The sequence below is a fragment of the Gopherus evgoodei genome, chromosome 10 (assembly GCF_007399415.2).
Source record: "Gopherus evgoodei ecotype Sinaloan lineage chromosome 10, rGopEvg1_v1.p, whole genome shotgun sequence".
Taxonomy (NCBI): domain Eukaryota; kingdom Metazoa; phylum Chordata; order Testudines; family Testudinidae; genus Gopherus; species Gopherus evgoodei.
This window is the reverse complement of record NC_044331.1, coordinates 669,905-697,282: the sequence shown is the minus strand read 5'-3', so window position 1 is coordinate 697,282 and position 27,378 is coordinate 669,905. Positions and strand designations below refer to the sequence as shown.

The 27,378-nt window shown below is 55.3% G+C and overlaps 1 protein-coding gene across 1 annotated transcript; it reads right to left on the bottom strand.

Moving 5' to 3' along the window:
* Positions 1–4: 4 nt before the first annotated feature.
* CKMT1A (creatine kinase, mitochondrial 1A) lies at positions 5–21,891 on the bottom strand. The gene is made up of 9 exons (XM_030578811.1): positions 21,743–21,891; positions 12,028–12,226; positions 8,829–8,924; positions 4,324–4,545; positions 3,390–3,475; positions 1,722–1,845; positions 1,345–1,479; positions 757–882; positions 5–237 (listed from the first exon to the last, which is right to left on the bottom strand). Exons 1-9 carry the CDS (start codon positions 21,889–21,891, stop codon positions 121–123), a joined length of 1,254 nt encoding a protein of 417 aa, XP_030434671.1. The 3' UTR covers positions 5–120.
* Between the last annotated feature and the right edge of the window lie 5,487 nt (positions 21,892–27,378).

Genomic DNA, 27,378 nt, shown 5'->3' with positions numbered 1-27,378 from the left:
GAGGTTTATGGAAGCTGGTACAGTGCATTGTGGGTAACACAACAGCCAGTTGGACTGGTCAGGCTACAGGGAGGGGTTGGGGGGCTCTGGGGCTGGGGCCTGTCCAAGCAGGGCCCATGTTTAGTGCCGGAACTGAGGCACAGGCGAGGGGATGCGGATATCCTGGCCCCTCTCCAGCCGCCGCTCACAGTCGATCAGGTAGTTCACTCCATCTATCACCAGCTGCACCAGCTCCACCTGAGGCAGGAGCACACAGAGCCCATGTCAGGCCCTGCTTCTTCCCACAGCCCAGGGGCCACAGTTGCAGCCAGCAGCCCTGGTAGCCCTCCCTGCCCCCTGACTGAGCCCTCCCTGGGCAGGGCCTGGCTCCTGCAAGGCACTGGGCATGTAGTGATGTGGCTACCTGGGCACAGCAGGCCCTGCACATCCATGAGCATGGGACAGCCTTGGCTGTGGTAATGCCAGGTGGCACCCACAGCTCAGCCTAGACCCCCAATGCCAGATGGCACATGCCAGACAGCAGCACAGCACCCTCATTCCTTTGCAACCCTCTGCTTAGCTCTATCTGTGGGCCAGGAGCCCACACGTCCCTCAGCTGGCTGGGCTGCTGTTTGCCCCCCGCCCTCCCTGCCCACTAGCGGCATGTCTGCAGTGCACTTGCAACACGCAGACAGGCGAGTGCTTGCGTTCTGCAGCGCCATGCTTGCAGTGCCCTCCTATGCCAGGCTTGGCCAGAACACTGACTCAGGCAGGTACCTCAGATTTTCCCAAACGATCCAGATTGGAGATGTCAAAAGTGCTGCCGGTGGTGGCTGTGTCCACCCCGCCTGTCCCGCGCTTCTGCAGCCGCAAGTTCTCCAGGATCTTGGCAAATCGGGTGTCCTGGAAACGCAGAGAGGCGTTGGGTCAGCGCCTTGTGAGGAAGACTGGGTCCCTGCTGAGGCAGTCGAGGAGAGCAGGACAGGGCCCCTGGAGCCAGGCCTGGGTGTGGGGTGGGGGAGCCCAGCCAATGAGAGTGGGAAGTCTCTTCCCCAAAGGGCCCTTTGAGGGAGAGCACAGCGAACTGAATCTGGAAGACCTGCCATAGGGATTGTTCCCAGAGATGGGACATGATCTGGTCTGTGGCTGGGCCAAGGACCACCTCTGATCTGTGTCAGATGGGGAGCTGACTGCAGCTCCCAGCATGCACTGCTCCTCACGCCAAGCAGCTGACTGTACCTGTCCCCTAACTCTGATAGGAGCCCCAAATCTTGGGGCCCTCAATGGCTGTTCTCCTGGCTTTGTGAGGTCTGACCTGTCCCCCGGGCTCAGCCCTGGTCCAAGCAGCCACAGCTATGGTGGTACCTTGCTCAGCAGCGGCAGTTTGATGTGGACCCCTGCGCGCAGCCCGGTGCCCAGGTTGGACGGACACGTCAGGATGTAGCCCAGCCTCTCATTCCACATGAACTCCCAGCCTCGCTTCTGGATTAGTCTCTCCACCTGGAACCCGAGGAACAACCGCAGGTCAGCCTCACAGCCACCTCTCCCAGCACTGCCCAAATGAAGCCTGGACCGGCTGCTTCCAGGCATAGGGCCCAGCAGCCCCCAGTGCGGCCACTGACACGGGGTGTTGTGGGCTCAGCCTACTCCTGAGGGGGCCATTCCACTGGGCAAACCAGGAGGGCCGGGCTGGGGCAGTTGACAGCACTGGGAGGGCCGGGCCGGGGCAGCCACGTGCTCACCTCCTTCAGGCCCTTGCAGAACCTCTCAAAGACCCGCTTCATGTTGCCACCCTTCTCCATGGAGATGAGGCGGGTGTGATCCTCCTCATTGATCCAGATCAGGAAGGTTTTTTCATTATTGTGCCTGGAGGAGAGCACAGCTCGTCAGCACTCGGAGCCACAGCTGGGCCAGGCAGATGCTGGGCAGCCCACAGGGCGGGGGTGCCCAGCAGGGGTCAGTCCCTGTGACACTCCTGGTGGGAGACTCTTGGGCCAGCTCTGGCTTGCAGGTGAGGAGAGCACTGATCCTGCCCCTGCTGGAACAGAGCCAGCTAGATCCCAGCAGCCAGGCCAAAGCCCTGACAGCGACACTGCAGTGAAACAGTCCCACACTCCCAGCCAGCGGGCACAGGCCAGCCACCGTGTGTTAAGTGCAGGGGGGGCACACTCTAAGGCAGTGTTTCAAACAGCCACCAGCGTATTTCTGTGGCCACAACACTCCGCAGCATGGGCAGAAATGGAGGGGCAAAGCTGCGGACCCTCCCGGCAGCACCCAGCTATTGCTTCTGTTCCCAAGGGCAGTGAGATGTGCCACCTTGGGGTCGGCGCCCTGCACCACGCAGCCTCCACAGGGGTTCTGGGCAGTGCCTCTGGAGACATGCAGCACCGGAGGCGACTCTTCTCCGTGGAGATGCTGTGGTGTTTGGTCGCTGGGGCTCCCCCAGGCAGCTCCCCCACTCCAACCTACCCAGGGCGTGGGGAGCCTGGGAGGCTGCAAGTGACCGGTGAGTTCCCCCCACCTTCCCCGGGGCCAGGGGTCTCGCTGAAGGCATGCAGGGGGCAGGCACAGAGACAGGTTTGTCACAGCGGCCACCAGCAAGAATTCGTGGCCGCACCTTGATGTCACCAAAAAATTGGTTGTGAGAAGCCCTGGGCTAAGGGGTCTGGGAAGAGCCAGGGTTTGGCCCCCACAAGGCAAACAAGCCACAAATGGTTGCTTGCCGAGGCCTGGTTATAAGCGGGGATGGGGAAGCAGGGATATGAGGCGTATGTGGAGCCTACTGCCAAATGTAAATGTAAACACACAGGAACGATGCTAGGCCATGCCCACAGGCTGGGGGGCTGTGCTGGGAAGCAGGGGCTCTGAGGAGTTGGGGGTCATGGTGAGTTGAACAAGAGCTCCTAGTGCAACGCTGTGGCCACGCGGCGAATGCGATGTTGGGCTACATAAAGGGGCGAATCTCAAATCGGAGGAGAGGGTTTTTAACATCTGTATCTGGCACTGGTGGAATCCTGCCCAGTTCTGGTGCATGTTGATCAGTTGGAGAGGGGTCAGAGAAGAGCCTCAATGCTGATTAACAGGTTAGAAACCTGCCTGATAGTGAGTGTGAGTGGGCTGAGATACCTTCCAGCTGATCTCACTGGTGATAGCCCCCAGCAGCCTTTGAACTGGGTGTGTGGAGGAGGACGGGAAAGATGGTGGGGGGGTGTAGAGAGTTGGAGGTGGTTGTAGAGGGAAGTGGCTATAAGGGGTGTGTGTGGAGTGGGGTGGGGGGGGAATAGGAGGTGTAGTTGTGGCTATTGTGCTGCCTTGTGTGTGCGTGGCAACAGGCTAAGGGGCAGTGCCTGAAGCCTCGCCCCACAGGCTGCATGCTATCAGCTGCCCAGGTGAAAGCAGTGGATCCAGACCAGATTCCTCGGGCGTCAGGCCAGTCCCGGGCCATTCCTGATGCCGTCAGTAAGGGGGAGACGGGCTTGTCAAAGAGGAAGTGATCCTGCAAAAGGAGATGGGGCATGAACAAGACACCCGCAAGTACTGTTCCCAGGGGATACCCTGCCCAGCCCCTGAGCTCTGGGCTCTGCCCTCCCCTGTGCACCTTCTGGGCAGCTCCCCAATGCAGGGCAGCCCTAGCTGCCTTTGGGGCCTGCAAGCTGTGCTCTGGCAGCTGGGAACATCGGGGGCAATCAGTACTTTAATCACTGGGCAGGGCCAACTCCCAGCAAGCTTGGCAGTGGCTGTCCCTAAGGACCCCCTTCATTAGGGTCTGCTCGGGGGCTGGAACTGCTCTGCAGCCACAAGAGGCTATGGCTGGATCTGCCCTAGGTCCAGAGGCTGCAGGGCGCTGGCAGCACCATGAGGCTGGAGACGGGGAGTGGGAAGTGCTGCAGGAGGTGCTGGGCTGCAGGGTCCGTGGCCTTGGGACTAAGCAGCATGGCTGTGTTATTCCCCTCTGCAGCCAGCCCACTGTGGAGCCAGCTAGATCCAGCAGCCATGCCCTGCCTGCGCCCCGTCCGGGAGGAGAGCCCTGATGCCATCTGCCATGCAGGACAGGGAACCTGGGTGGGGCAGGCAGGGGCAACCACTAAGGGGCAGCAGAGGGAGAAGCGGGGCGGGGGAGGTGAGGGCAGTGCCCGGGAGAAGAAAAGGGCAGAAGGTGAGCTAGCATTTCCAGGTTACTTTCTCCAGGGCTCCTGCCAGTTTTGGCCCATCTGTGTCATACCCTTCCCCTGCCCCTGGCAGCCCCATGGCTGGCCTTGGCCCTGCCCCAACACCCTTGGATGGCCCTGATGTGTCCATCTTCCCATCACCCCACGGCAGCCCTGGGTCCGCAGGGTTGCTCACATCAATGAGCTGCTGCTGCTCCTTCTCCGTCATCTCGCTGAGGCGATAGTACCGGCCAGCCAGGTCTCCTGTCAGGCCGCTCAGGGCATCCACGGTCACCTTCTCCACCTCTCTCCTCTCAGCGCGGGTGCAGGCAGGGGGCAGGCTGAGCCCGCGGATACTGCGCCCTGTCCGGACACGTGATGAGAGCACGTAGCGCTCGTCGAAGTAGCCGGATTTAATCTGTGAGTGGAAGCAGGGGTGGTGGGAGGTGAGAGCCCCAAGATGGGAGCAAGCCTGGGTCATCAGCAAGGGGCAGAAGGTGGGGGGGACAGGGAAGGGAAGCCAATCCTGGCTGGTAGAAGCTGGGTCCGTCCTTGTCTGAAAAGGCCCCTGGATGGTGAGATGTGGGGGTTACAATGTGTTCTCCCTCCCCTGCCTTGCCCCTCCCCCTCCCCCTCCCCCAGGGCTGCACCAGAGTCTGCAGCCAGTGCCTGCCTGAAACAAGTGTTGGGCTGCTGATTATTTTTGCCCAAACGCTCCTGCCCCAGGGTGAGTAGGAGGGGCCTAATATGTGGGTGGAGCCTTCGATTGTTCCCATTCTGCCCAGCTGGGGGTTAGAGCAGTGTCCTCCCTGGTGTCAGGGGTACTGGGCTCTGACTGTGCTGCTATGTCACATTTTGGGGTGCAATCCAGACCAGCAAAAGCTCGGTGCTCACTATTCTCCAGAAGGTTTCGGGCTCCCTAACCTGGTGGCTCAACCCCACTCTAGTCTGTGCAGGGATGCCATTCCACCCACCGCAATCCTCGATGGCCCTAACCACGGACGCGTCATCTCTGGGTTGGAGTGCCCACCTCGAGGGCCTTCGCACTCCAGGCCTCTGGTAGCCTCAAGAGCTGGCCTTGCACATCAATGTGCAGGAGCTGAGAGCAGTCCATCTAGTATGCCAGGTGTTTTGAGACCATCTCCAAGGCCGTTGTGTATCAGTGTTCACAGACAACACAATGGCCATGTTTTACATAAACAAGCAGGGTGGAGCACGCTCCTCCCTCCTTTGTCAAGAAGCCGTCCACCTCTGGGACTTTTGCATAGCCCACTCAATTGATTTGGTAGCGTCTTTTCTCCCAGAAGTTCAGAACACTCTGGCGGATCACCTCAGCAGATCCTTCCTGTGTCACAAGTGGTCGATTTGTCCAGACGTCATCCATTCTGTTTTCCGGAAGTGGGGGTTTCCCCACATAGACCTCTTTGCCTCCTGAGAGAACAGGAAATGCCAGGTGTTTTGCTCTTTCCAGCGATGTTTCTCCTGCTGGTGCGCTCAGCGTAACTCAGTCCCTGTCCTGGACTACCTCTGGTCCCTGAAAGAACAGGGCCTAGCGGTCTCTTCCATAAAGGTGCATCTGGCAGCCATCTCCGCCTTCCACCCAGGGGAAAATGGCCGATCAGTCTTCTCTCACCCCATAGTTTCAAGGTTCCTCAAGGGATTGGAACGTTTGTACCCTCAAGTCAGACGCCCGACTCCTACCTGGGATCTCAACCTGGTGCTAGCCAAGCTTATGGGTGCTCCTTTCGAACCACTGGCCACCTGCTCGCTGCTGTACCTTTCCTGGAAGACAGACTTCCTCATCGCTATTACTTTGGCAAGACGAGTATCTGAGCTTCAGGCCTCGACAGCGGACTCCCCATATACGGTATTCCATAAGGACAAGGTACAGCTGCGACCACACTCCTCCTTCCTCCCTAAGGTGGTGTCCGCCTTTCGTGTCAATCAAGACATCTTCCTCCTAGTCTTTTTCCCGAAGGCGCATCCATCATGACAGGGACAACAGCTGCACACCCTAGACGTTCGCAGGGCTCTCGCCTTTTATATTGAGAGAACAAAACCCTTCCGAAGGTCACCTCAGCTCTTTGTAGCTGTGGCAGACCGGATGAAAGGCCTACCAGTCTCATCCCAACTAATTTCATCTTGGGTAACATCCTGCATCCGTACATGCTATGATTTGGCTCATGTTCCCTTGAGCCACCTCACCGCCCATTCTACTCGGGCTCAAGCTTCATCTGCCGCCTTCCTGGCCCATGTTCCCATCCAGGAAATATGTCAGGCAGCTACCTGGTCCTCGGCCCACACCTTTGCCTCACATTGCGCATTGGTTCAACAGTTCAGAGATGATGCAGCATTTGACTCAGCCGTTTTGCATTCTGTAACATCTCACTCCGACCCCACCGCCTAGGTAAAGCTTGGGAATCACCTAATTGGAATGGATATAAGCAAGCACTCGAAGAAGAAAAGACGGTTACTCACCTTTGTAACTGTTGTTCTTCGAGATGTGTTGCTCATATCCATTCCAAACCCGGCCTCCTTCCCCCCTGTCGGAGTAGCCGGCAAGAAGGAACTGAAGGGTGACTGGGCCGGCTGGGGTATTGATCCGGTGCCATAATGGCGCCACGCCAGGGGGCACCCAGCCAACCCACCGAGTGTTGCTAGGGTAAAAATCTTCCAACGAATGCGCACGCGGTGCGCGCACAACTAACTGGAATGGATATGGGCAACGCATCTCGAAGAACAACAGTTACAAAGGTGAGTAACCATCTTTTCCCCATAGTTCAATGCTTGTGTAACTTCTGCTCTATTAAGAACATATAAAGCTGCCCCAAGTGGCTGCTAGTGAACATTGGGCCGTACGAACCTCGCAGCTGGGTGCTCCTTGGGGAGAGAGAGCACCTGTGAGCTCTGTCCACAGCTTCCCCCATGTCCAGGCTGTGCAGTCGCCTCCTCTTTTGCCAGTGCTCCTTTTTCGGTGGCTCCAGGGCTCACTGGTGCACAGCTGCTGCTGCTGCTCTTTGTCTCCATGGTTGGTGTTCACACACTCCCGCCCTCCCTTTGTTCTGATTCCCGTTTCTGCTATTTTCGTGCTGCTTTCTCAGCATCTCTTCTTAGGGCTCTTTGCTCCTTTCTGAACATAGCCAGCTCCAGCTATGCAACGGTTTCACCAGCGTTCATTGTAAACGTCCTTTGTTCTATAGTTTTCATGCCCAAAATAGACATCGTAACCCTGTAACTTTTCTGTGACTGCTCCCAGCCTGAGCACTTGAGAATCACCTACGTGGTTTTACCAGTGCTTAGAGGGTAAAACTTCAGTCCACACAACAAACTGGGAGCAAGTCTTGTTTGACTACGAAACGATGACAGCTTGGGGTACAGCTCAGACCAGTGAGAGGTTGTCTCACCGCTTGTCCTGTAACCCCATAAACTGCTCTGCTGCTGTAGCTCCCGGCCAGCAGACAAGCCCACACAGCCTGGGCTCAGCAACTCTGACTCCAGCACACTCAGGTCTCCACCAGCCTTGGTGACTGTTCACCAAGTGACCCCACCTCACCCCAGTCCTGAATTTCCCCCAAACCATCTGCCCTGACACGTCCAGCCTCCCCGGGAACGTTTAGAGGGGTAATAAGCTCTGTTGGTCTGTTAACGAGACAAAAGCACAGCACCTCGTTGCTTTAACTGACACTAACAAGCAGGTCAAGTCAAACACAGCACTGGGCTGGCACAGACTCCAAGTAAACGTGTATTTAATCACAAGAAGACGGGTTGTCAGTGAGTTCCAGAGTAAGCGATAAAAATCAGAAATAGCTACAAGCAAATAAAACGCACTGTAGTGACTCAGACTTACACATCACTCCAGCCTTAGTTCAAGGTCAGATTTTTACCACACGTCCTTCCAGCAAGAGGCTACCCGCCCCGTGGGAGTGGCTCCCGCACAGTTCAATGTGCTCAATTCCTTTGTCGTTTTCAGTGAATGATCACTGGGGGCTCTTTGCTGGCCCAGTGAACTACTGAACTGGCCCCTCTCAGGGTCCTGTGCCCCAGCTGTGAGAAAGGTGCCTGTTGCTCATATTCATTCCAAACCCGCCCTCCTTCCCCTCTGTCAGAGTAATCATCAAGAAGGAACTGAAGGGCCGATGGGTCAGCAGGGGTATATATCCGGCGCCATAACAGCGCCACTCCAGGGGACGACCCAGCCGACCCACCGAGTGTTGCTAGGGTAAAAATCTTCCGATGAACGTGCATGCGGCATGCACGACTCCATGGTGGTTTCTTCTCACTGCTGCCTTCTACAATGCAAATTGATCTGTCCCTGGAGCCTCCGATAGGCCAGAGAACAGCCACTTGACAGGGATTGTTAATTGTGATTGAACTTGGAGGGAGGGGTCAGACTTTCCTGTCTGGCAAACACCTGTTTACCCACTGCCCAGGCCTGTCTGCCTGAACCATATCGTAGTGCCAGACTTCCTTGCCATTTGCACATGCCTTGGGCATTTATGGTACATGCTCCATGCAAGACTACTGTTGCTCAGCACATTACTGGTTTTCCAAGGACACCGGACACAACTCTATTAGATACAGGTTAGGACATAAGGGAGTTGGGGACACTGCAGTGGTCAGTCCAGCTGGAATCACTGCCTGACACTGGTGGCACTAGGATGCTCTTAAGGCCACACCGTGTGACTTCGGGGTGTTACGCACCTTACTGGCATCCAGGTCCGTGGGGTGTTTCATGGTCCGTGGGTTGTAACCATTGTGTCTCTCCTGAATCACAGGGTCAAACAGGTCCGCGAACACCTGGAATGGCAACAGGCAGGGATTACAGGGGAGTCATGGGGAGCAGGGGGCCGTCTGCCTGCTGGAGGAAAGGTCCTGCTCCCCATTCTGTGCACAGCCCAGCAGCGCAGGGAAAGAGGAGATGTCCTGTCCCTGCAGTGCTGTCCTGCAGCCTGGGTGCTCCCTAGGGCATCTTCCATGCAGTGTCCAGTGCATCTCGTAAAGCCGACCTTCCCTTCACCCAATGGGCATGTGGGCCTCACAGGCTTTGCAGCTCAGCTGCAGCCTCTTCCCAGGGAGAGACCAGTGGAGATAGGGATTGCAGAGCAGGGACAAGAAGGAACTGCTCAGTGGGAGTGACAGGGCTAATGCACAGGGCACAGGCAGGCCAGGGGAGTTCAGAGATGGTGCAGCAAAGACTCCGCCTGGGACAGAAATGAGGATGTGGCAGCAAAACACTGGTCATCCCAGCCACCCCCAGCAACGTCCCAAATCAAGCCATGCTCCCTCCTCCCTACTGAGCAGCCAAAACACTGCAACCCCTGGAGTCCCAGTACGCCCTCCAGTGCTGCACCACCGCCAATGGGGAGTTATAGGGTTAGAGTGCGGGGGCCCTGGCAGTGGTGGGGGTTTTATGGGATTAGAGTGCAGGGGCCCTGCACAGTGGTGGGGGGTTTATGGGGTTAGAGTGCAGGGGCCCTGCACAGGGGTGGGGGGTTTATGGGGTTAGAGTGCAGGGGCCCTGCACAGTGGCAGAGGATTTAAGGGGTTAGAGTGCAGGGCCCCTGCGCAGTGATGGGGGTTTATGAGGTTAGAGTGTAGGGACATCCCTTAAAGTAGTGGAGGGAAATGGGGTTGGATAATAGAACCATAGAAATGTGGGGCTGAAGGGACCTCGAAGTCATCAAGTCCAGCCCCCTGTGCTGAGGCAGGACCAAGTAAACCTAGACCAGCCCTCACAGTGATTTGTCCAACCTGCTCTTCAAACCCTCCAGTGATGGAAAGTCCACAACCTCCCTTCCAACCTCTGAAAGCCTGTTCCAAAATTTAAACACCCTAAAAGTTAGAAAGTTTTTCCTAATATTTAACCTAAATCTCCCTGGCTGCAGATTAAGCCCTTCACTTCTTGTCCTACCTTTGGTGGACATGCAGAACCATTGATCACTGTCTTCTGTATGACAGCACTTCACATAATTGAAGACTGTGATCAAGTTCCCCCCCATCTTCTTTTCTCAAGACTAAACATGCTCAGTTTTCTTAACCTTTCCTCACAGGTCATAAGAGCGGCCAGACTGGGTCAGACCAAAGGTCCATCTAGCCCAGTGTCCTGTCTGCTGACAGTGGCCAGTGCCAGGTGCCCCAGAGGGAATGAACAGAACAGGTAACTATCAAGTGATCCATCCTCTGTTGCCCATTCCCAGCTTCTGGCAAACAGAGGCCAGGGACACCATCCCTGCCCATCCTGGCTAATAGCCATTGATGGACCTAGCCACCATGAATTTATCTAGTTCTTTTTTGAAACCTGTTATAGTCTTGGCCTTCACAACATCCTCTGGCAAGGAGTTCCACAGGTTGACTGTGCATTGTGTGAAGAAATACTTCCTCCTGTTTCTTTTAAACCTGCTGCCTGTTAATTTCATTTGGTGGCCCCTAGTTCTTGTGTTATGAGAAGGAGTACATAACACTTCCTTATTTACTATCTCCGCACCAGTCATGATTTTATAGACCTCTGTCATATCCCCCTTAGTCGCCTCTTTTCCAAGCTGAAAAGTCCCAGTCTTATTAATCTCTTCTCATACAGAAGCTGCTCCATACCCCTAAGCATTTTTGTTGGTCTTTTCTGAACCTTTTCCAATTCCAATATATCTTTTTTGAGATATATTGTCTTGTCTGCACGCAGTATTCAAGGTGTGGGCACACCCTGGATTTATAGAGAGGCAATATAATATTTTCTGTCTTACTGTCTATCCCTTTCTTAATGATGCCCAACGTTCTGTTCGCTTTTTTGACGCCGCTGCACACTGAGTGGATGTTTTCAGAGAACTATCCACAGTGACTCCAAGGTCGGGTTGTCTAAACCTTTATCATTTTTGTTGCTCTCCTCTGGGATCTCTCCTATTTGTTCACATCTTCCCTGAAGTGTGGGGTCCAGAAGTGACACAGTGCTCCAGCTGGGGACTCCCCAGAGTGGAACAGTTTCCTCCCATGTCTTCTATATGATACTCCTGTTAATACACCCCAGAATGATGTTAACTGCATCTGATGGGTGACACATTCAGTTTGTGATCCGCCACAGGATCAGAGCCACTCAAGGAACCAGGGGGTGCGCTCGGTGACCCCACTCTCCTTCATGGGGTCAGAGTGTAGGGAACCCCTTGTGGTGTCTGGAGGAGCCAGGGGGTTCTGGGGTTAGAATGACGGGAAGCCCCATGTGGTGACTGGGGCAGCGTAGGGGGGATTCTGGGGTTAGAGTGAAGGGAAGGCCATGGGGGGGCGGGGTTATGGGGTCAGAATGTAGGACAGGGAAGGAGCATGTGTGAATATCTCTGGCCTGCCCTTTGGCCAGCATAAGTGGTTGGTACAGGTTCATGTTCAACAAGCCGGACGTGCCTCTAGTTTAGAACAAGTTCCCCAGATTCTAATAAACCAGGAACTACTTGAAGGAGCAGCTAATGGCCCATCTAGCTCACTATTGGACTCCTTGCCAATGGGCTGGCATCCCCCTCCCTCTCTGGAGGCACAGCGGGTCAGAGGTGCAGCTCGTAGAGTGCCCAGTGCTGGGTGTGTTGGGAAGGAACAGATGTGCTATAATGCACCCGCTCGTGCAGGCTTTTCTGGGGAAGGGCAGGTCATCCTGCCGCAGCTGGCGACCCCTGGGCCCTTAAAGCCAGAAGACTAGCAGCCCATGTCTCTGCAGATGCTATTCTCCACCAGGACAATGTCTGATGGTAAGAGGTCGCAGTGTGGTGAGGCCAAGGAGACGCATGCTCAAGCAGTGAGTGATGGCACAGGGCTGGCGGGTGCTGGGGGTGATATCCTGTCTGGCTGAGGCTGGGGGGTTTTGTGCTGCTGAAATTGTTATGCTACACTTTAGAGTTGCTCTGCAGCTCTGGCAGCTGCTCACCTCGTAGGATTCTTCGTCACCTGCTACCATGCCCACAGTCTTAATGAAGGAGTGCCCAGGGTTGTCCACCCCTGTCTGGATGCACTGGTCCAGGGTCCAGCTGTTGGGGGTGGTTTTATCGCAGAGGTGGGCGTAGATGGCTGGGGTCAGGTTACTTGCCATGCAGTTATTGTGTTTCCGGAGATCTGGATATTCGGCGCTGTGGGGAGAACAGAACATGGGGAATGTTTAACCTCTGGGCTGGGGCACTGGCCTCTCTGGATTTCAGTGTGTCCTGCTGGTGCATCAGGGCACTGGGATCTGCTCCCTCTCGGCTTTCCACATCCTCCCCCACAGTGGAGAGGAGGCCTCAGTGGAGGGAACACCACCCTGGCCAAGATCTTCTCTGGACCCATGCAAGGCACTGGCTTCCTCTCGCCTCCTTCCAGCTGCACTCCCATTGCTGCCTCCTCTGGCCTTGCTCCACCTCCCTCTCTCCTCCACTCCGCAGTCAATCTTGCCTCTACCTCCCCCCCACTGTCCCGTGCCAGGAATTGCCTCCCTGTACTGAGGTGCTGGATTCCCCCCTCTCGGATCAGCCCCTACTCCCAAGTCACTTCCGCCAGGTGCAAACAGCTATCTCCTCCCTGGCCTGCCCCTGAGTAAGCACCTCTGGGCGGAGGCTGTGTTCCCCTGTCCCACCCAGCGCTGAGCTCGCTGCTGGTGTGAAACAGAATAAATGTCTTTCTGCTCAACATCCATGTGGCAAGGAAAGGGGAGCCCAGGCTGCTAGTGCGGGGGGGGGGGGGTTGTAGGGCAGGAGTGAGGAGAATGGGCAAGGAGGGTGCTGGGGCTGCTCTGAGCTGAAGACTGATACTGCTCTGGCAGGAGACCCCAGCCCAGGTTTTCTGAGGGCTTTAAGAATTTGGGAGCTTCTGTTCTGGTTTATTTCTCCTCAGATCCATTGTCATAAACAGATAGTTAAGGGTTAATGTCTCTTTTACCTGTAAAGGGTTAAGAAGCTCAGTGAACCTGCTGACACCTGACCAGAGGACCAATAGGGGGACAAGATACTTTCAGTTCTTGGTGGAGGGAAGTCTTTGTTTTGTGCTGTTTGCTTTGTTTGTTGTTCGTTCTTGGGACTAAGAGAGGCCAGACGTGCAACCAAGTTTCTCCAATCTTTCTGAAACAGTCTTTCATGTTCAAAATAGTAAGTACTGGCTAGAAAAGGTGGATTAGATTTATGTTTGTTTTCTTAACTTGTGAATGTGTATTTTGCTGTTTGCTGTAACTTGTATCTTAGGCTGGGGGGAGGGAGTCCCTCTAGTCTATATAAGCTGAAGACCCTGTAAACATTTTCCATTCTAATTTTACATAGATAATTTTTACTTTTTCTTTCTTTAATTAAAAGCTTTCTTTTTTAAGAACCTGATTGATTTTTTCCCTTGTTTAAGACCCAAGGGGATTGGGTCTGAACTTACCAGGGGATTGGTGGGGGGCAAGGGATGGGGGGAAGGTTAATTTCTCTCTGTTTTAAGATCCAATGAGTTTGGATCAGTGTAACTCTCAGGGTAACCCAGGGAGGGGAAAGTCTGGGAGGGGGAAGGAGGGGGAATGGTTTATTTCCCCTTGTTTTAAGACCCAAGGGGGTTGGGTCTTGGGTCCCCCAGGGAAGGTTTTGGGGGACAGGGAGTGTACCAGACACTGGAATTTCTGGTTGGTGGCAGTGCTATCAGATCTAAGCTAGGAATTTAGTTTAGGAGGGTACATGCAGGTCTCCACTTTCTGGACGCTAAAGTTCAAAGTGGGAAAGATACCTTCACATCCATATTTTCTTCTCTTTCAGTCAATAGAATTCTATGTCCAGCCTGCTCTCAACAAGCCCACTAGCCCCCGCCTGCATCTTTAGCTATCCACGGCTTTTGAAAATCTGGCCCCATACCCTGTGTGTTTTGTACAGGGTCAAGCACATAGATGGTTCCTAATAGGGATAGATCTGTGAGCCCCCGCCCCTGGAGTCCCTGCACGCCTTGGATCCTTTGTTGGGGCTACCTTGGCTGCTGGTGTCTGGGCAGGAAGGAAAGGATGCTCAGAAGGAGAGAGACGGAGCCAGTGACCCCAATCTGCAGCTGTCAGGAACTGCTCCCAATCGTGTAGTTTATTGCATTAGGGAGACGTTTGCCTCTAATCAGCTTAACAAGAGTTCTTCTCCTGACCTCATTCTTGGCTTAGAGAAGCTTTGTGCTTTTCCTGTGTTCACCGGTGGCTTGGCAGGGAGGGCACCTGGTCACAGCCTCTGTGAGCTGACCCCTGATAATGGCGCGATCTGAGATGGGCACCTGTTAGCTCAGACAAAAGAGCAAATGGCTTGGAATGAGGCTTTCAGTGCTAGACAGCAGCTGCCGTGGGTCATGGGGCCAGCCTGCGTCCTGGAGAGCATGACCTGTCCCCAGCCCCAATTGTAGGTGCTCTTATCCTAGAGTCAGGGGGTGACAGAGGTACCCAGAGCATTCCCATTCCTAGGAAAATACACACAGAGGTGACCGGTGAGCCCCATTGCAAACAGTGTGTTCTAGCCCCGCGGGGGCTTCTCTTCAGGCTAGTGCAGGGAAGCTGGGTGGGAGCTAGGTGCTGGGGGCCAGAGCTCAGCAGATGTTGGCCTCCTGGGGTAGGTTCCTGGTGTTGGGAGTAGCATGCTTTATTTCAGCACAGGCACTGCCATCGGGGCATAGGGTATTTGCAGCAGTCACAGTCCCCTTCTGTTGCTGCCTCCCCCACTTGGCATGCAATACAATGCACAGCTCTGTGAGTGCAGCCACCTCCATTGTGGGGCCCCAGGAATGTGTCTGCCACTCTCGCCTACATGGGACCAGTGGGCCCTCTGGCTGGGCAAGGCCCTGCAGCTTCTCTGAATCCAGCTTCTGAGCAGACACCACTGGCCACAGGCTGACTGCTCCAGAGGGGGACTAAATCCAGTCTGCTCCAGGCAGAGCAGTCTTTCCTTCCCATACTGCCTCAAGCTGCAGGGCCTCGCAGGAGTAAAACCGTTCCAGACTACCTCAGCTCCAAGGAGAGCTTGCCCCACACTGCAGCATAGCCTGGCTGGTTCCAGCGTTCCTCACACTGGTGTTTGCCCTCTGCCATGAGCGAGCTATTTCCCCATGTCCAACCTGACACATGCTGCTGGTCCCAGACATGCAGCCACAGCCTCTTCCCCATGACATTGTGAATTCTAGCTGGGCAGATTCCCCAGGAAGAGAGGGGAGAGCCCCCAGCCCTTTGAGTGTCTGCAGAGCTGGCTGAGCAGCTCCAGCAGAATGCAGCTGCCTGTAAGGTGTTAAGGGCTCCACTTGTAAGGAGCCGCCAAAGGAAACCATCTGCAGGGCACAAGTTTTGACTGGTCCTACAAAACACAGGGCGTGTGCCAAGTACTCCTCCTGAGCACCCTGCTGGCACCTGTTCATTGTGTGCTATCTGTATGTCACAGACATGTAACACTCCTCTACAAAGCGGGTCACGGACTGATCCTGTCAATCTCCTGGGAGGAAGCATCATGGCATTTGGATCTCCAGTTACTGGCTGCTGAATACTGGGGATCCCCCCCCATTTGACCTTTATGGGATTGCCTGCCCCAAACTTCCAAAAAATCTTGACTCAGTCCCCCAGATCAGGAGATTGTGTTAAATCTCCTTTTCAGCCATAATACATATTGGGTTCTCGTACTTTGGCTTGTGGCCTCTGAGCCTTTGGGGTCCTGTTTAAGGCAAGGCCAAGCCAATAGGTATGGGGCAATTTGCAACAAAGGAGCTTATTGTTGGAGTTTCATGTACACCCCCCACACATCATAGATGACTGGAAAGCTTCTGTTATGTATGTGTTGATCAGGTATGATGTGGAGCTATCAAGTGGTGGCATAACCCTGTAGGCAAGGTGAAATAATGGTACCGGAAATGAAAGTCATTTTTTGCACAGTCACGGAGACACTGCAACGTGACTGTGACTGCCATTCTGACTGGTCAGTTTCAAAACCTTAATATGGGGTTTGGGTCAATGCTACCAAACAGTGTGTCAAACGATTTGTATTGGGGTTTTTTTCCAGAAATTAAGCTGTTTAGCATGTGGCAAAAGTGGTGAATATAAACATTTTGCAATACACTAACATGATATATTTTCACATCACATATTGTAATTGTCAAAGGATCTCACAAGTGATTACAATAGTGCTCTATATTTTTCAACTGAAATTTTCTGTTTAGATCAGTGTCACACTGAGTATTGTGAACCAGAAGCAGTAGATTGCATGGATGTACTGCACAGTGAACATGTACATGAACTTCTCCAGTGTAATCTTCTCCAGCTGTCAGCTTTGCTCCATACAAAGTAGCCTCTAGTCTGCCTGGCAAAAGGTTTTAGTTTGTCATTGCCTGTGCATGCAATACTAGCCTTTGAAATAGTCTGGAAACTAGCTTTTCATTCAGTGATAGTGTCATGCACAAGTCAGTATTAGCGTTGGAGATGACAAATCACAGCTGCAAAGTGCACTTGGTTCAAAGTGCTCACTAAACAAAAATGGCAAGTTGGATACTGACGTACAGATTTGTGCTACTTTGGATCTGTATATTGTGCAAAATGAAAATGGTGTGGTAATGCTGGCAGTATCCTCTGGGACTTCTACCTCAAGAGAGAAGTTATGGTATATGAAGGCATGGAGGATACAAGCCCCTTAAAGCTTACATCAAAGAGAGAAACTCTTTACAAACTTTTAATATGTGTTATCTGACAAGAAAATGAAAAGAAGGCAAAACTGTCAAAAGCCACCCGTGCTAGACAGAATTTGGTGAGGCCAGCAACAGAAAGCAGAAGTTAATTCTATTGGCAGCTGCTAGATGAGTTTTCTAGTTTAGATGATGTCCAAGCACCCACAAAGATATAAAGCCCTACTTCCCTCAGAGGTGCAAACTACACACTATTACAGGCAAGATGAGAAATGCTATGTAGGGTTCTGCAATTTCAGTCCACGCACAGCATGCACAAGGCAAATCCCCCACGGTTCTATGCAGCACAATGACACTAGCTGGTGCTAGCCAAGCTGCTATAATCTGAAGCAGGAACTTTAGCTACAAAACATTTGGATGACTTTGTTTTCTGGTGAGCGAGCCTGACAAAATGCTTTCAGATGAAGAAGTGGCTTTGCATAATGCCACTTTAACCCTGTGATGAACTAGGAATGTTCTTAATGTTTTCTCTGAGTACTGTGTTGGTGCCTCAGTGTCCCCATGGCAGTTCTTAAGTATCTGGCAGAGCAAAGGGCCAGTGCACCTAAATGCCTGGCACTCTGTCTCCTAGCAACTGATGGCCTGGGCCCTCCTCTGCAAAGGTGCCAGCTGAAGGTGTTGGAGACAAAGGGATCAGGTGACCTCCTGGCCCGGGAAAGGAGCTGAGGAGAGAGGAGGGGCTGGGAGCGGTTGTTAGTCATGGAGCTGGCTGGGGTCGAGGAGTGAAGGGCAGACCTGGGGGTCTGGCTCACTGCCCCCCAGAATGGACCCGGCCGAGGGGTCCGGTTCGCGGTACCTACAAGCTCTGTTTTAGACCCTGTTCCTGTCATCGAATAAACCTCTGTTTTACTGGATGGCTGAGAGTCACGTCTGACTGCAAAGTGGGGGTGCAGGATCCAATGGCTTCCCCAGGACCCAGCCTGAGTGGACTCGCTGTGGGAAGCGCATGGAGGGGCAGAGGATGCTGAATGCTCCAAGGAGAGACCCAGGAGGTGAAGCCGTGTGAGCTTCTTGCCCTGAACAAGTCTGCTCCAAGGGAGAGGAGGCTCCCCAAAGTCCTGCCTGGCTTGGTGGGGAGCAGTTCCAGAGCATCACCTGGGGACTCCATGACAAACCCTTTGGTCTGAAATATCCAAAATGAAGGCCTCTGAATATTATCCAAAGCCAGGTGATTGTAGTCTACAGAGGTCAGTTATCTTTGTGCCCTAACAGGTACAGGAGTTTGTCCTTTCTTTGACAGATAAAGACATACACATTCAGCCAGCAATGAGCATCCTTCAGAAGACACTCTGAGAAGGTGCCTCTCAGGTGCAGAGTGCAGAGTGTTCCAGAAGTATCACATGAATGCTCATAAGCCTTGCTGGACAGCTACACTGCAAGTCTGAGTCTTCCAAGTGGACATACCCCGAGCAGATCAGCAGTGACGACAGTGCTCTGGGAGCCAGGGTGAAGGGGCCAGTGGCACAGGCTTTGTTCATGTCCATCCTTCCAGTTGAGGGTAAGGGCCCAGGCAGGGACATGCACATCCTGGAGATGAATGCTTGGCTGTGCAGATAGTGTTGATGGGACAGCTTTGACCTCCTTGACAATGGATGCTGCTCCAGGAGGAAGATCGGGTGCACCTCATCTCTTCTCAGCAGACCAAGAGGCACTCACTAGCAAATTAGTGAGGAGGGTTGTACACTAGGTTCAAAGGGGACAGATGACAAAAGCCTATAAAAAAGATGACTGTACGAGAGGGTTGAATGTTGGGTTGGGGGGGGTATGAAAAATTGCAATAGGAGCTTCAAGAAAGAAATCAGTAAGGGAATCTGCTCAACATCTTAGGTGTCTATATGCAAATGCAAGGAATATGGGGGAAAACTGGAAGTATTAGTACATCATTTAGCTTATGATGTAATTAGCATCACAGAGACTTGGTGGGATAAGTCTCATGACTGGAAGATTGGTATAAAGGGGTATAGTGTGTTCAGGCAGGACAGGCAGGTAGAAAGGGAGTAGGTGTGGCATTGTCATCAAGCATATATACTCTTTCTGAGCTCCAGAAAGAAGTGGGAGGTAGACCAATTGAGTAAAAAGGGGTTAAATAAGGCTGACATCATCATAGGGGTGTACTGTGCATCACCAAATCAGGAAGAGGAGGTGGATGAGGCATTTCTAGAACAAATAACAGAAATATCCCAAACACAAGGCCTGGCAGTAATGGGGGACTCTACCTAGCCAAACAGCTGTTGGAAAAGTCGTATGGCAAAACACAATGTCCAATAAGTTCTTACAATGTTGAGGCCTCTGTGTGTCAATCCGCATGGAGCGGAGAGACGATAATTAGGGTGAAGGGCTGAGCTTCAACAGAAGATGTTACAAGCTTCCTAACGGGAAAGGTCAAGCGATACCGGCTGGACTCCTATGGGATGTCACAGCTGGAAGTTGCCTATGTACCTTCCACAAGAGCACAAAAGACTTCTGTGGTGGTGCTGTCTCCTCCCAGTGAAAATGCATCAAGCAAGAAATTCCTCCCATCAGCAGAGCTTTGCAGCTGAAAGCTTGTGGGAAGAGGAGAATACAACCCTAAAAGAAAGAACTGATGATCCCTCTTGCTTGGACTCTGTGTGTGTGTGGGGGGGGGGGGGGGGGGGGAGTTGCCTTGAGGCAAAAGCAAGAGATCCCCAGCCACTTAGGCTGGGTTAGCCCTAAAGGACAAATAGAGCTGGCTGATTATAGAAGCTTCTATTACCTCTGGAAACTGAGACTAACTGGTTTTTCTGTTTGCTTTAACTCTGTAAATAATGCTCTGAGTTCCTTTTCCTATTTAAGAAATCTGTAGAAGATTGGCTACAAGTGTCGTCTTTGGCATGAGATCTAAGGTGCAACTGACCTGGGTAAGGGACTGGTCCTTTGGGACCGGGGTATCCAAATATTGCTGTGATGCTTTGTGATAGATGGACTCTTACACCAAGGCAGCTCACCTAGATGGTGAGATAGCTCAGAGCACCCAGGGGGGCTTTCCGTGGCTCCACATTCAGGCTGCTACAGTGCCTCAGGGTTTACACTTGGTAATTAGTTGATGAAATCTAAGAACTGTACAGAAATCACCATCAGTCTGGAGTTTGTGCCTTGGTTCCTAACAGCCTGTCCTGAGGTTGGTACTTGTGCTCTTGAGTCAGCAAGCAGCATTCATTCCCTTAATCCCCTACATTAGCATAAGCCCCTCACCCATGTCTTTCCCTAGTGGCCCGAAAAACAGCCCTGACATTCTGCAGGTGGTAGGGGGCAGAGATTTGGGTGAGAGCGCTTGGGCCAGTCTAGGCTAAGTACAGTCACCGAGGGCAGGGGGTGAGGGCGGGATGAGGGCTCTTGGGAAGACAAGCCCGGGCTGGGAGTGCATGTGCCAGGCATAGGATGATTAGGGTGACTAGACAGCAAGTGTGGAAAAGCAGGACAGTTTTGGGGAGGGGGGGTATAGTTGCCTAAATGACAGCTCCTAATGTCAGAGCATCTGGTCACCCTAGGAGTGAGCCATGTGGATAACTCATGGCTGCTCTGTCCAGCTATGGGGCTTTTCCCACGGTGTCTCAGGGCCTTTGCTTTTCAAAGGCTAGAGCCAGAGTGTTAGAAGAGACCCAAGGATCACCTACTCTAACCCTCAGCGAGTCAAAGGCAGCCTGCCACCTCCAGGCCCCAGCCTGTGGAACTTCCTCCCCCAAGGGTAAAGCTCACCTGCGCAGGGACTGCAGCTTCTTCAAAGCCTGGCGCCAGGCCCTGGGAGCTAGGACCCAGCCCAGCCCTCCCCGGGTGGGCTCAGCCAGAGCCTGCAGCGAGCAGACCTGTGCTGAGGCAGGAGGTGCTCTTAGCTCCAAGGTCACAGGACCAGGATGTGGGTATCCCTCACCCAGACCGCTCCTCCCCTCAAGATACAATGTAACCCACAGACCTCGGTGTGGAAGGAAGGGAGGGAGGTGTCCCATGCCAATTCACTGCCCCAATCACTAGCACCCATAGGTGCTGGAACGAGGGTGCGGGGGGGGGCTGCACACCCACTGGCTTGCAATAGTTTCATCCCACAGGGTTACAGTTTGGTTCAGTGGCTCTCAGCCCCACATTGTACAAAGGGTTCCCGCCCCTGCAGCCCCCTTGGACTTCAGCCCCTTTTAGCGCTCCCCACATGGCTATCCAGCCTCTCCCGGAGCGTCCTCAGCGCCCCGCCAGACCCTGCCTCTGGCGCAGGTCTGCAGCCACCCGCCTGGTCCTGTGCGCTGGGCAGGTGAGGCCCGGCCAGGCCCTGAGCCGGGCGGGTTACCCAGCCGGCCGGTGCCGGGGGAGGAGATCCGTCCCGTCCCGTCCCGTCCCGTCCCGTCTGGCTCCAGGCGCGCTCCCGCCTGCGCTGCCCGGCCTGCTTGGGGCGAAAGGCTGCTCCGCGGCGGGACAAAGCGCCGGGGTTCCAGGCGCGTTAATCCGGATCAGCGGGTGATCCCCCGCCACACATGCTCCTTCTGAGCATCTCAGGTCCGGAGCTTTCCCGGCCGGGAGCCAGGACGTCTCCGACCCTGCCGAGAGGGAGACGCGGCGGAGCTACCAGCGGGCTGTCGACATTCCCCGAGTGGCCCGGGGCAGGCATTGGTCCCTCTCCGCCGCAGCCGCCGGGGGAGGCGCAGCCCGAGCTCTGCAGCAGCTACGTGATGGCTCGGGGCGCCAACCGCAGCCTGCGCTGCAGGGAGCCCGGCCAGCTGGGACCGACTCGCCCCCGGGGCGGTCCGGGCTGGGCTCCTCCACCGCAGCCCCCACGGGCGGAGACCCGCGCAGCTCGCCAGTCCCCCAGAGCGGCTGCGCCCCCTCCCCCGCCCCAGGGCGCTCCCCCCGGCTCCAAGGGCGCCCCCTCCCCACCCCGGGAGAGCGAAGCCCCCTCCTGCTTTTGCATGAAGCCCAGGGAGGGTCCCGGCCGAGCAGCGAGCCCCGCCCGGTACCTTGGCGGGTAGCGGCGCCGCTGCCTCTCGCCAGCGCTGACCGCGTCCCGGGTGAGCAGGAATCCAGTGGCCAGAGACCCGGCTCCCACCACGGCCAGGAGGCCGGCGGATCGGCGAGCGCACAGGACGCGGGCGAACGTGCCAGCCATGCTGCTGGAGCGGGGCGCTAGGAGCTCGGAGACGCGGCCGGGGAGCGCTGGAGCCAGGCGCGGAGAGTGGGAGAGAGACGGGGAGGGCGGGATGTGATGGGAATAGGGGGTGGGGGCGGGCAGGAGAGGAGATTACAGCGAGCCGCAGTGAGCTCAGGACCGCAACGTGCCAGCCTGGCCGCCCCAGCCTGCAACAGACAGCCTGCCCCCCCCCCCCCGCCGCCATGGGGCCCTGGCCCTCCCCGCTCGCTCCTCCTGCGGCCCCGGCCCAGCCTTGCCCCGCTCCCCCTGCTGCCCCTGCCCTCCGCCACAGCCCCTCCCTGCTCCCCTGCCCCCCCCGCCACAGCCCCTCCCCGCTGCCCCTGCCCCTCGCCCCCCGCCACAGCCCTTCCCCGCTCCCCCTGCTGCCCCTGCCCTCCGCCACAGCCCCTCCCCGCTGCCCCTGCCCCTCCGCCACAGCCCCTCCCCGCTGCCCCTGCCCCTCGCCCCCCGCCACAGCCCTTCCCCGCTCCCCCTGCTGCCCCTGCCCTCCGCCACAGCCCCTCCCCGCTGCCCCTGCCCCTCGCCCTCCGCCACAGCCCCTCCCCCTCGCCCTCCGCCACAGCCCCTCCCTGCTCCCCTGCCCCCCCGCCACAGCCCCTCCCCGCTCCCTCTGCTGTCTGGCCCCTGCCCCCCCGCCACAGCCCCTTCCCGCTGCCCCTGCCCCTCGCCCCCCGCCACAGCCCTTCCCCGCTGCCCCTGCCCCTCGCCCCCCGCCACAGCCCCTCCCCGCTGCCCCTGCCCCTCGCCACAGCCCTTCCCCGCTCCCCCTGCTGCCCCTGCCCTCCGCCACAGCCCCTCCCTGCTCCCCCTACCCCCAGCCACAGCCCCCCCGCCACAGCCCTTCCCCGCTCCCCCTGCTGCCCCTGCCCCCTGCGACGGCCCCTCCCGCTCCCCCTGCTGCCCCGCCACAGCCCCTCCCCGCTCCCCCGGTCTCTGCTCCCCGTCACAGCCCCTCACCGCTCCCCCTTCCCCCCCAGCCCCTCCTCGCTGCCCCGGCCTCTGCCCCCCCCGCCACAGCCTTTCCCCGCTCTCCTTGCCCCCCCCCGGCACAGCCCTTCCCCGCTCCCCCTGCTCTCCCGGCCCCTGCCCCCCCTCCACAGCCCCTCCCCGCTCCCCCTACTGCCCCCGCCCCCCCACAGCCCTTACCCGCTCCCCTTGCTGCCCCGACCCCTGCCCCCCGCCACAGCCCCTCCCTGCTCCCCTGCCCCCCCGTTTTTTACCCTCCCCCTCCTGTGTCCCCCCCATAGTGTTACCCTCCCGTTGCTTAGGACAGGATCCGTGCGCCACGCCCCGCCATGCAGCCCCGGGATGTTCGTGTCCCGGTTTCTCGGGGCAGGCCCGGGGGCCGCCTGGGGGCTCGGCGCTTTGCGGCGCTTCCCTGGGGCAGGCGCCTGGGTCAGCACCCGGGCTGTGGACAGCGCAGCAGGGCTGGCCGGCGAGCCGGGCTCGGGAGCTGAGAGCGGCTGGGAGAGGCGGGCCCGGGGCTGCGGGGATAGGCGTGGGGGGGCGAGCCTGGGCGAGCCCCGTGGCCCCTGTGGGCCGCGCCCGCCCGGCGGGAAGCTCCGGGGCTCTGTCCGGCGGCTATTGCTCCTGCTTTGCGCATGGGGGGCCGAGCCAGGGGCCAGCTGTCCCCGGGAGCAGCGCCAGGGCTGCCGGAGTTTGTGCTCCGGGGGCGGGGAGGTGCGGATGGCGGGGCCGGAGCAAAGTCCAAATGCAGAACTGAGCTAATAAAACACACCTAGAAACCGGCTTTGGAGGAACACGCTGGGCAAGCCCTGCCAGGGTGCCAGGCTGACCGCTCCCCTTGCACCAGGAGGCCCGGCCATCCGATCCCCTCCCCTGCATTCCTGGCAGGCCTAAGTATTATCTAACCCATCCCTGAGCCTGCTTGTCTAACCTGCTGTTAAAAATCTCCCATGAGGGAGATTCCATAATTTCCCTGAGCAATTTAGTCCAGTGTTTAACCACCCTGACAGGGAGTTTTTCCTAATCTCCAGCCTAAAGCCCTAGGGCTGCAATTTAAGCCCATTGCTTCTTGTCCTATCCTCAGAGCTTAAGGAGAACAACTGTACTTGAAAACTTATCATGTCCTCTCTCAGTCTTCTCTTCTCCAGACTAAACAAAGTCCATGTTTTCCATCTTCCCTCAGAGGTCATGTTTTCTAGACATTTAATCATTTTTGTTGCTCTTCTCTGACCTTTCCCCAATTTGTCCACATCTTTCCTGAAATGTGGTGCCCAAAACAGGCTGAGTCCTAAGGAGCACAGAGTAGAGCAGAAGAATTACTTCTCCTGTACGGTTTACAACACTCCTGCTAATAGATCCCAGAGTGATGTTCAGTTTTTTTTTCAACAGCATCACACTGTAGACTCATATTTAGTCTGTGATCCACTCTGACCCCCCCAGATCCTTTTCTGCAAGACTTCTTCCTAGGCAGCCATTTCCCTTACCTTTTCTGGGCTCCATTGATGACAGCATCACAAGCAGCTGAGAAGTTTTCCTAGAGGCAGGGCTCCCATTGCTTCTAGCCATGCAGTTGCCCTGGCAATTTTCTCTGTTTTTGAGTTTATTGCTGCTTATTGACCTGCGAAAATGTTGTGGGGCCTTGGCACTTCTAAAAAATGGGCTCAGTGTATCTTGAGTTGGACACACAAAAAATGGAGGCACTCAGGGCCAGCGCTTCCATTTAGGCGACCTAGGCAGTGGCCTAGGGTGCCAGAATTTGGGGGGGGTGACATTTTGCTGCCCTTGGCGGCAATTCTGCGGCGGGGGGGTCCTTCCGCGCTCCGGGTCTTCGGCGACAATTCTGCAGTGGATCCTTCACATGCTCCAGGACCCACCGCCAAAGTGCCCCAAAGACCGGGAGCGCAGAAGGACTCCCCCGCTGCAGAATTGCCACCAACGACCAGGAGCGCGGAAGGACCACCGCCTAGGGAACCAAAAACCCTGGCACCGCTCCTGGAGGAACTCAGCAATACAGGTGCCTTACTGCAATGACATTTGCCCTCTGAATGTGCTGCCTGCCACTGCAGAGCTCCAGAGAGAGCTCACATGCCATAGCCCCCCTCCCTCCCATGACAGACTGCACTGCAGTGAGCCATGTGGAGAGGATGCTTATGCCCCTCTGCCCCCACATTGTAGAGCCCTGAGGCTGTTCTATGGAGCTCCTTGGGACCCGGTCAGCTCTTGGTGGCTCATGGAACAGGGAGCTTACAGCCAGATTTGTGCCCCATACTCCTAGCTGTGCCAGGCATCAAGTCTCTTTCTACACCTGTGCAGCAGTCCCAACCCCTGCAGCAACAGCAACTGTCTTCTTTGTGCTCCCCACACAGTTGCTAGCAGTGGGGACATTTTCTCCTGAAGGGCACAGCATCACCAAGGAGCCTAGGAAATGAGGGAGGCGGGAGGGGATGGGGTCAAGGTGATGAGTGGAAAGAGTGGAGGAAGAAACAAGATGGGAGACCTCAGCCCTGGCTACTTGGGCAAGGAGGCTGCAGGGGTGGGAGGCAGATTTTTCTTGATACTGCTCACTTTGTAATTTGCACAAAGCAGATTCAGGTGAGAAAAGGTGTAAATGTTTAACGAGGAGGGTAATTAACAATTGGAACAATTTCCCAAGGGTTGTGGTGGACTCAACATTACTGACTATTTTAAAATCAAAATTGGATGTTTTCTTGTTTTAAATCTATGATCTGGTTCAAAGGAAATTATTTTGGGGCAGGTCCCTGGCCTGTGCTATATGGGAGGTCAGCCTATATGATCACAATGGCCCCTTTGGGTCTTGGAGTCTGTGAATCCGTTTAGAGGGCAAAGCAGAGATGGCTGCTCTTATGGGAACATGGGGAGACTGTGCTTCAGGAGGCTCCGTCTCTCCTGGGGCTGATTAGTGTGCATGGAGAGTGCACACACTGTACACCCATTAGAATGGCGTACGTTTCTCCCCAGAGCACTGGCCCCCTTCACCGGCAGTGCAGGTCTCACCATGGTCTCACACCTTTCCTACCCCTTCCCACCCTTTTCTGGGTTATTTGCGCTCAAGAGGGAGCCAGGATTTAGCCGTGTCTTGTCACAAGGCTGGGACTAGGGGAAAATAGGTATGAAACAGCCAACAAGACTGGGAGCCCTCTGGGGCAGGGACTTTCTTTCACTGTATTTGTGCAGTATTCAGCACAGCAGGTTCTCCTGATGGTGACTGGGAGCTTTAGGTGCCATTGTAATCAAATAATAATTAACAAGATGTGTGCTTGTCTTTTCCTCTACAGTTCATTTGTGGCTTTCCTTTTCAGCCTGCAAGCACCATGTAAGCTTTTTAATGGAGCCTCTACCTGGCATGCTCAGCCTCCTGCATCTCTTTTCCAACCCCCGTGGGTGTTTGTAAGGTGTGCCATGCTGCTGGCCAGTTGGATAATAGAATGAATTCTTTATTTCAAATGTCACCTCTGTCTCTTACAGAAAATGTGAGGGGCCACCTGGTTCATAACACTCCCTCTTACTTGTCCAGTTATCTTTGTGTGATAAGCAAAATAATTAACTCCTCTTATGCAGCTACTTTATCATCAGGCTGAGTAATACTGCAACTCTTATTTCTCCTGAGTTCTCCTCTGCTTGCTCTCTCTCTCTGCTACACACATACCCTACTGTCTGGCTCTCATCCTGCCTCATAGGGGGTCACACCTACCCCTCTGTCACTGTAAGCCTCATACCCATCTCCCCTGAGAGCTGAGCTGCAGGTCTTCCTCTCTGTGGTACCCATCTGCGACATGCCTTTCAGAAATAACTTCCCCTTTCTCTGATTGGATTGAAAATGCACAATGGGGGTAAGAGAGAGCAGAACTTCAGGATATGAGTGGCATTAGTTACTGTAATTAATTGAAGTCAGCATTGAGACAGAACCGTGTCTGTCTTTGCTGTGTTCCAGGGACCTTGGTTCTCTCTGCCTAGGTTCTTCTATTTGCATTTCTTGATAAACCGCTGCGCTAAGGTGTGTCTGAGCCATGTTTACCTGTTGGCAGGTGTATGTAGGTGGTTGCTGTCACATAGTTACAATGACCTTTGGCACCAAGTGCAAGTGTGTGGCAGGAGCTGAATGCTGCCAACTTGGCTTGGCCTTAATGAGAAGCTCAGCATGGAGGAGAGAGAAAATCAGGACTTACTAGTTAGTTTGGTGACTGCCTCTGACTACTAACTTCCACTAATGCCCTTTTCTCTACTGTTACCTTGTCCTCCCTCCTCCCACTGGGTCTGTTCCCACCTGTTACATACAGGGCCAGCTCTAGATTTTTTGCCACCCCAAGCTCCGAGAGCACAACTGCCCAAGCCAAAAAAAAAAAAAAAAAGGAATGGCCGGAATGCTGCCCCTGGAATTGTGCTGCCCCAAACATGTGCTTGCTTTGCTGGTGCCTAGAGCCGGTCCTGGCTGCATATTGTCCAAACCCTGGGCTGTGA

Coding starts and splice junctions, on each gene's coding strand:
- CKMT1A (XM_030578811.1), bottom strand. CDS start 21,891: ATGGCTGGCACGTTCGCCCGCGTCCTGTGCGCTCGCCGATCCGCCGGC. Junction 4,546..8,828: donor CGGACCTGGATGCCAGTAAG/GTGCGTAACACC, acceptor TTCCACTCACAG/ATTAAATCCGGCTACTTCGA. Junction 3,476..4,323: donor AGCAGCAGCAGCTCATTGAT/GTGAGCAACCCT, acceptor CTCCTTTTGCAG/GATCACTTCCTCTTTGACAA.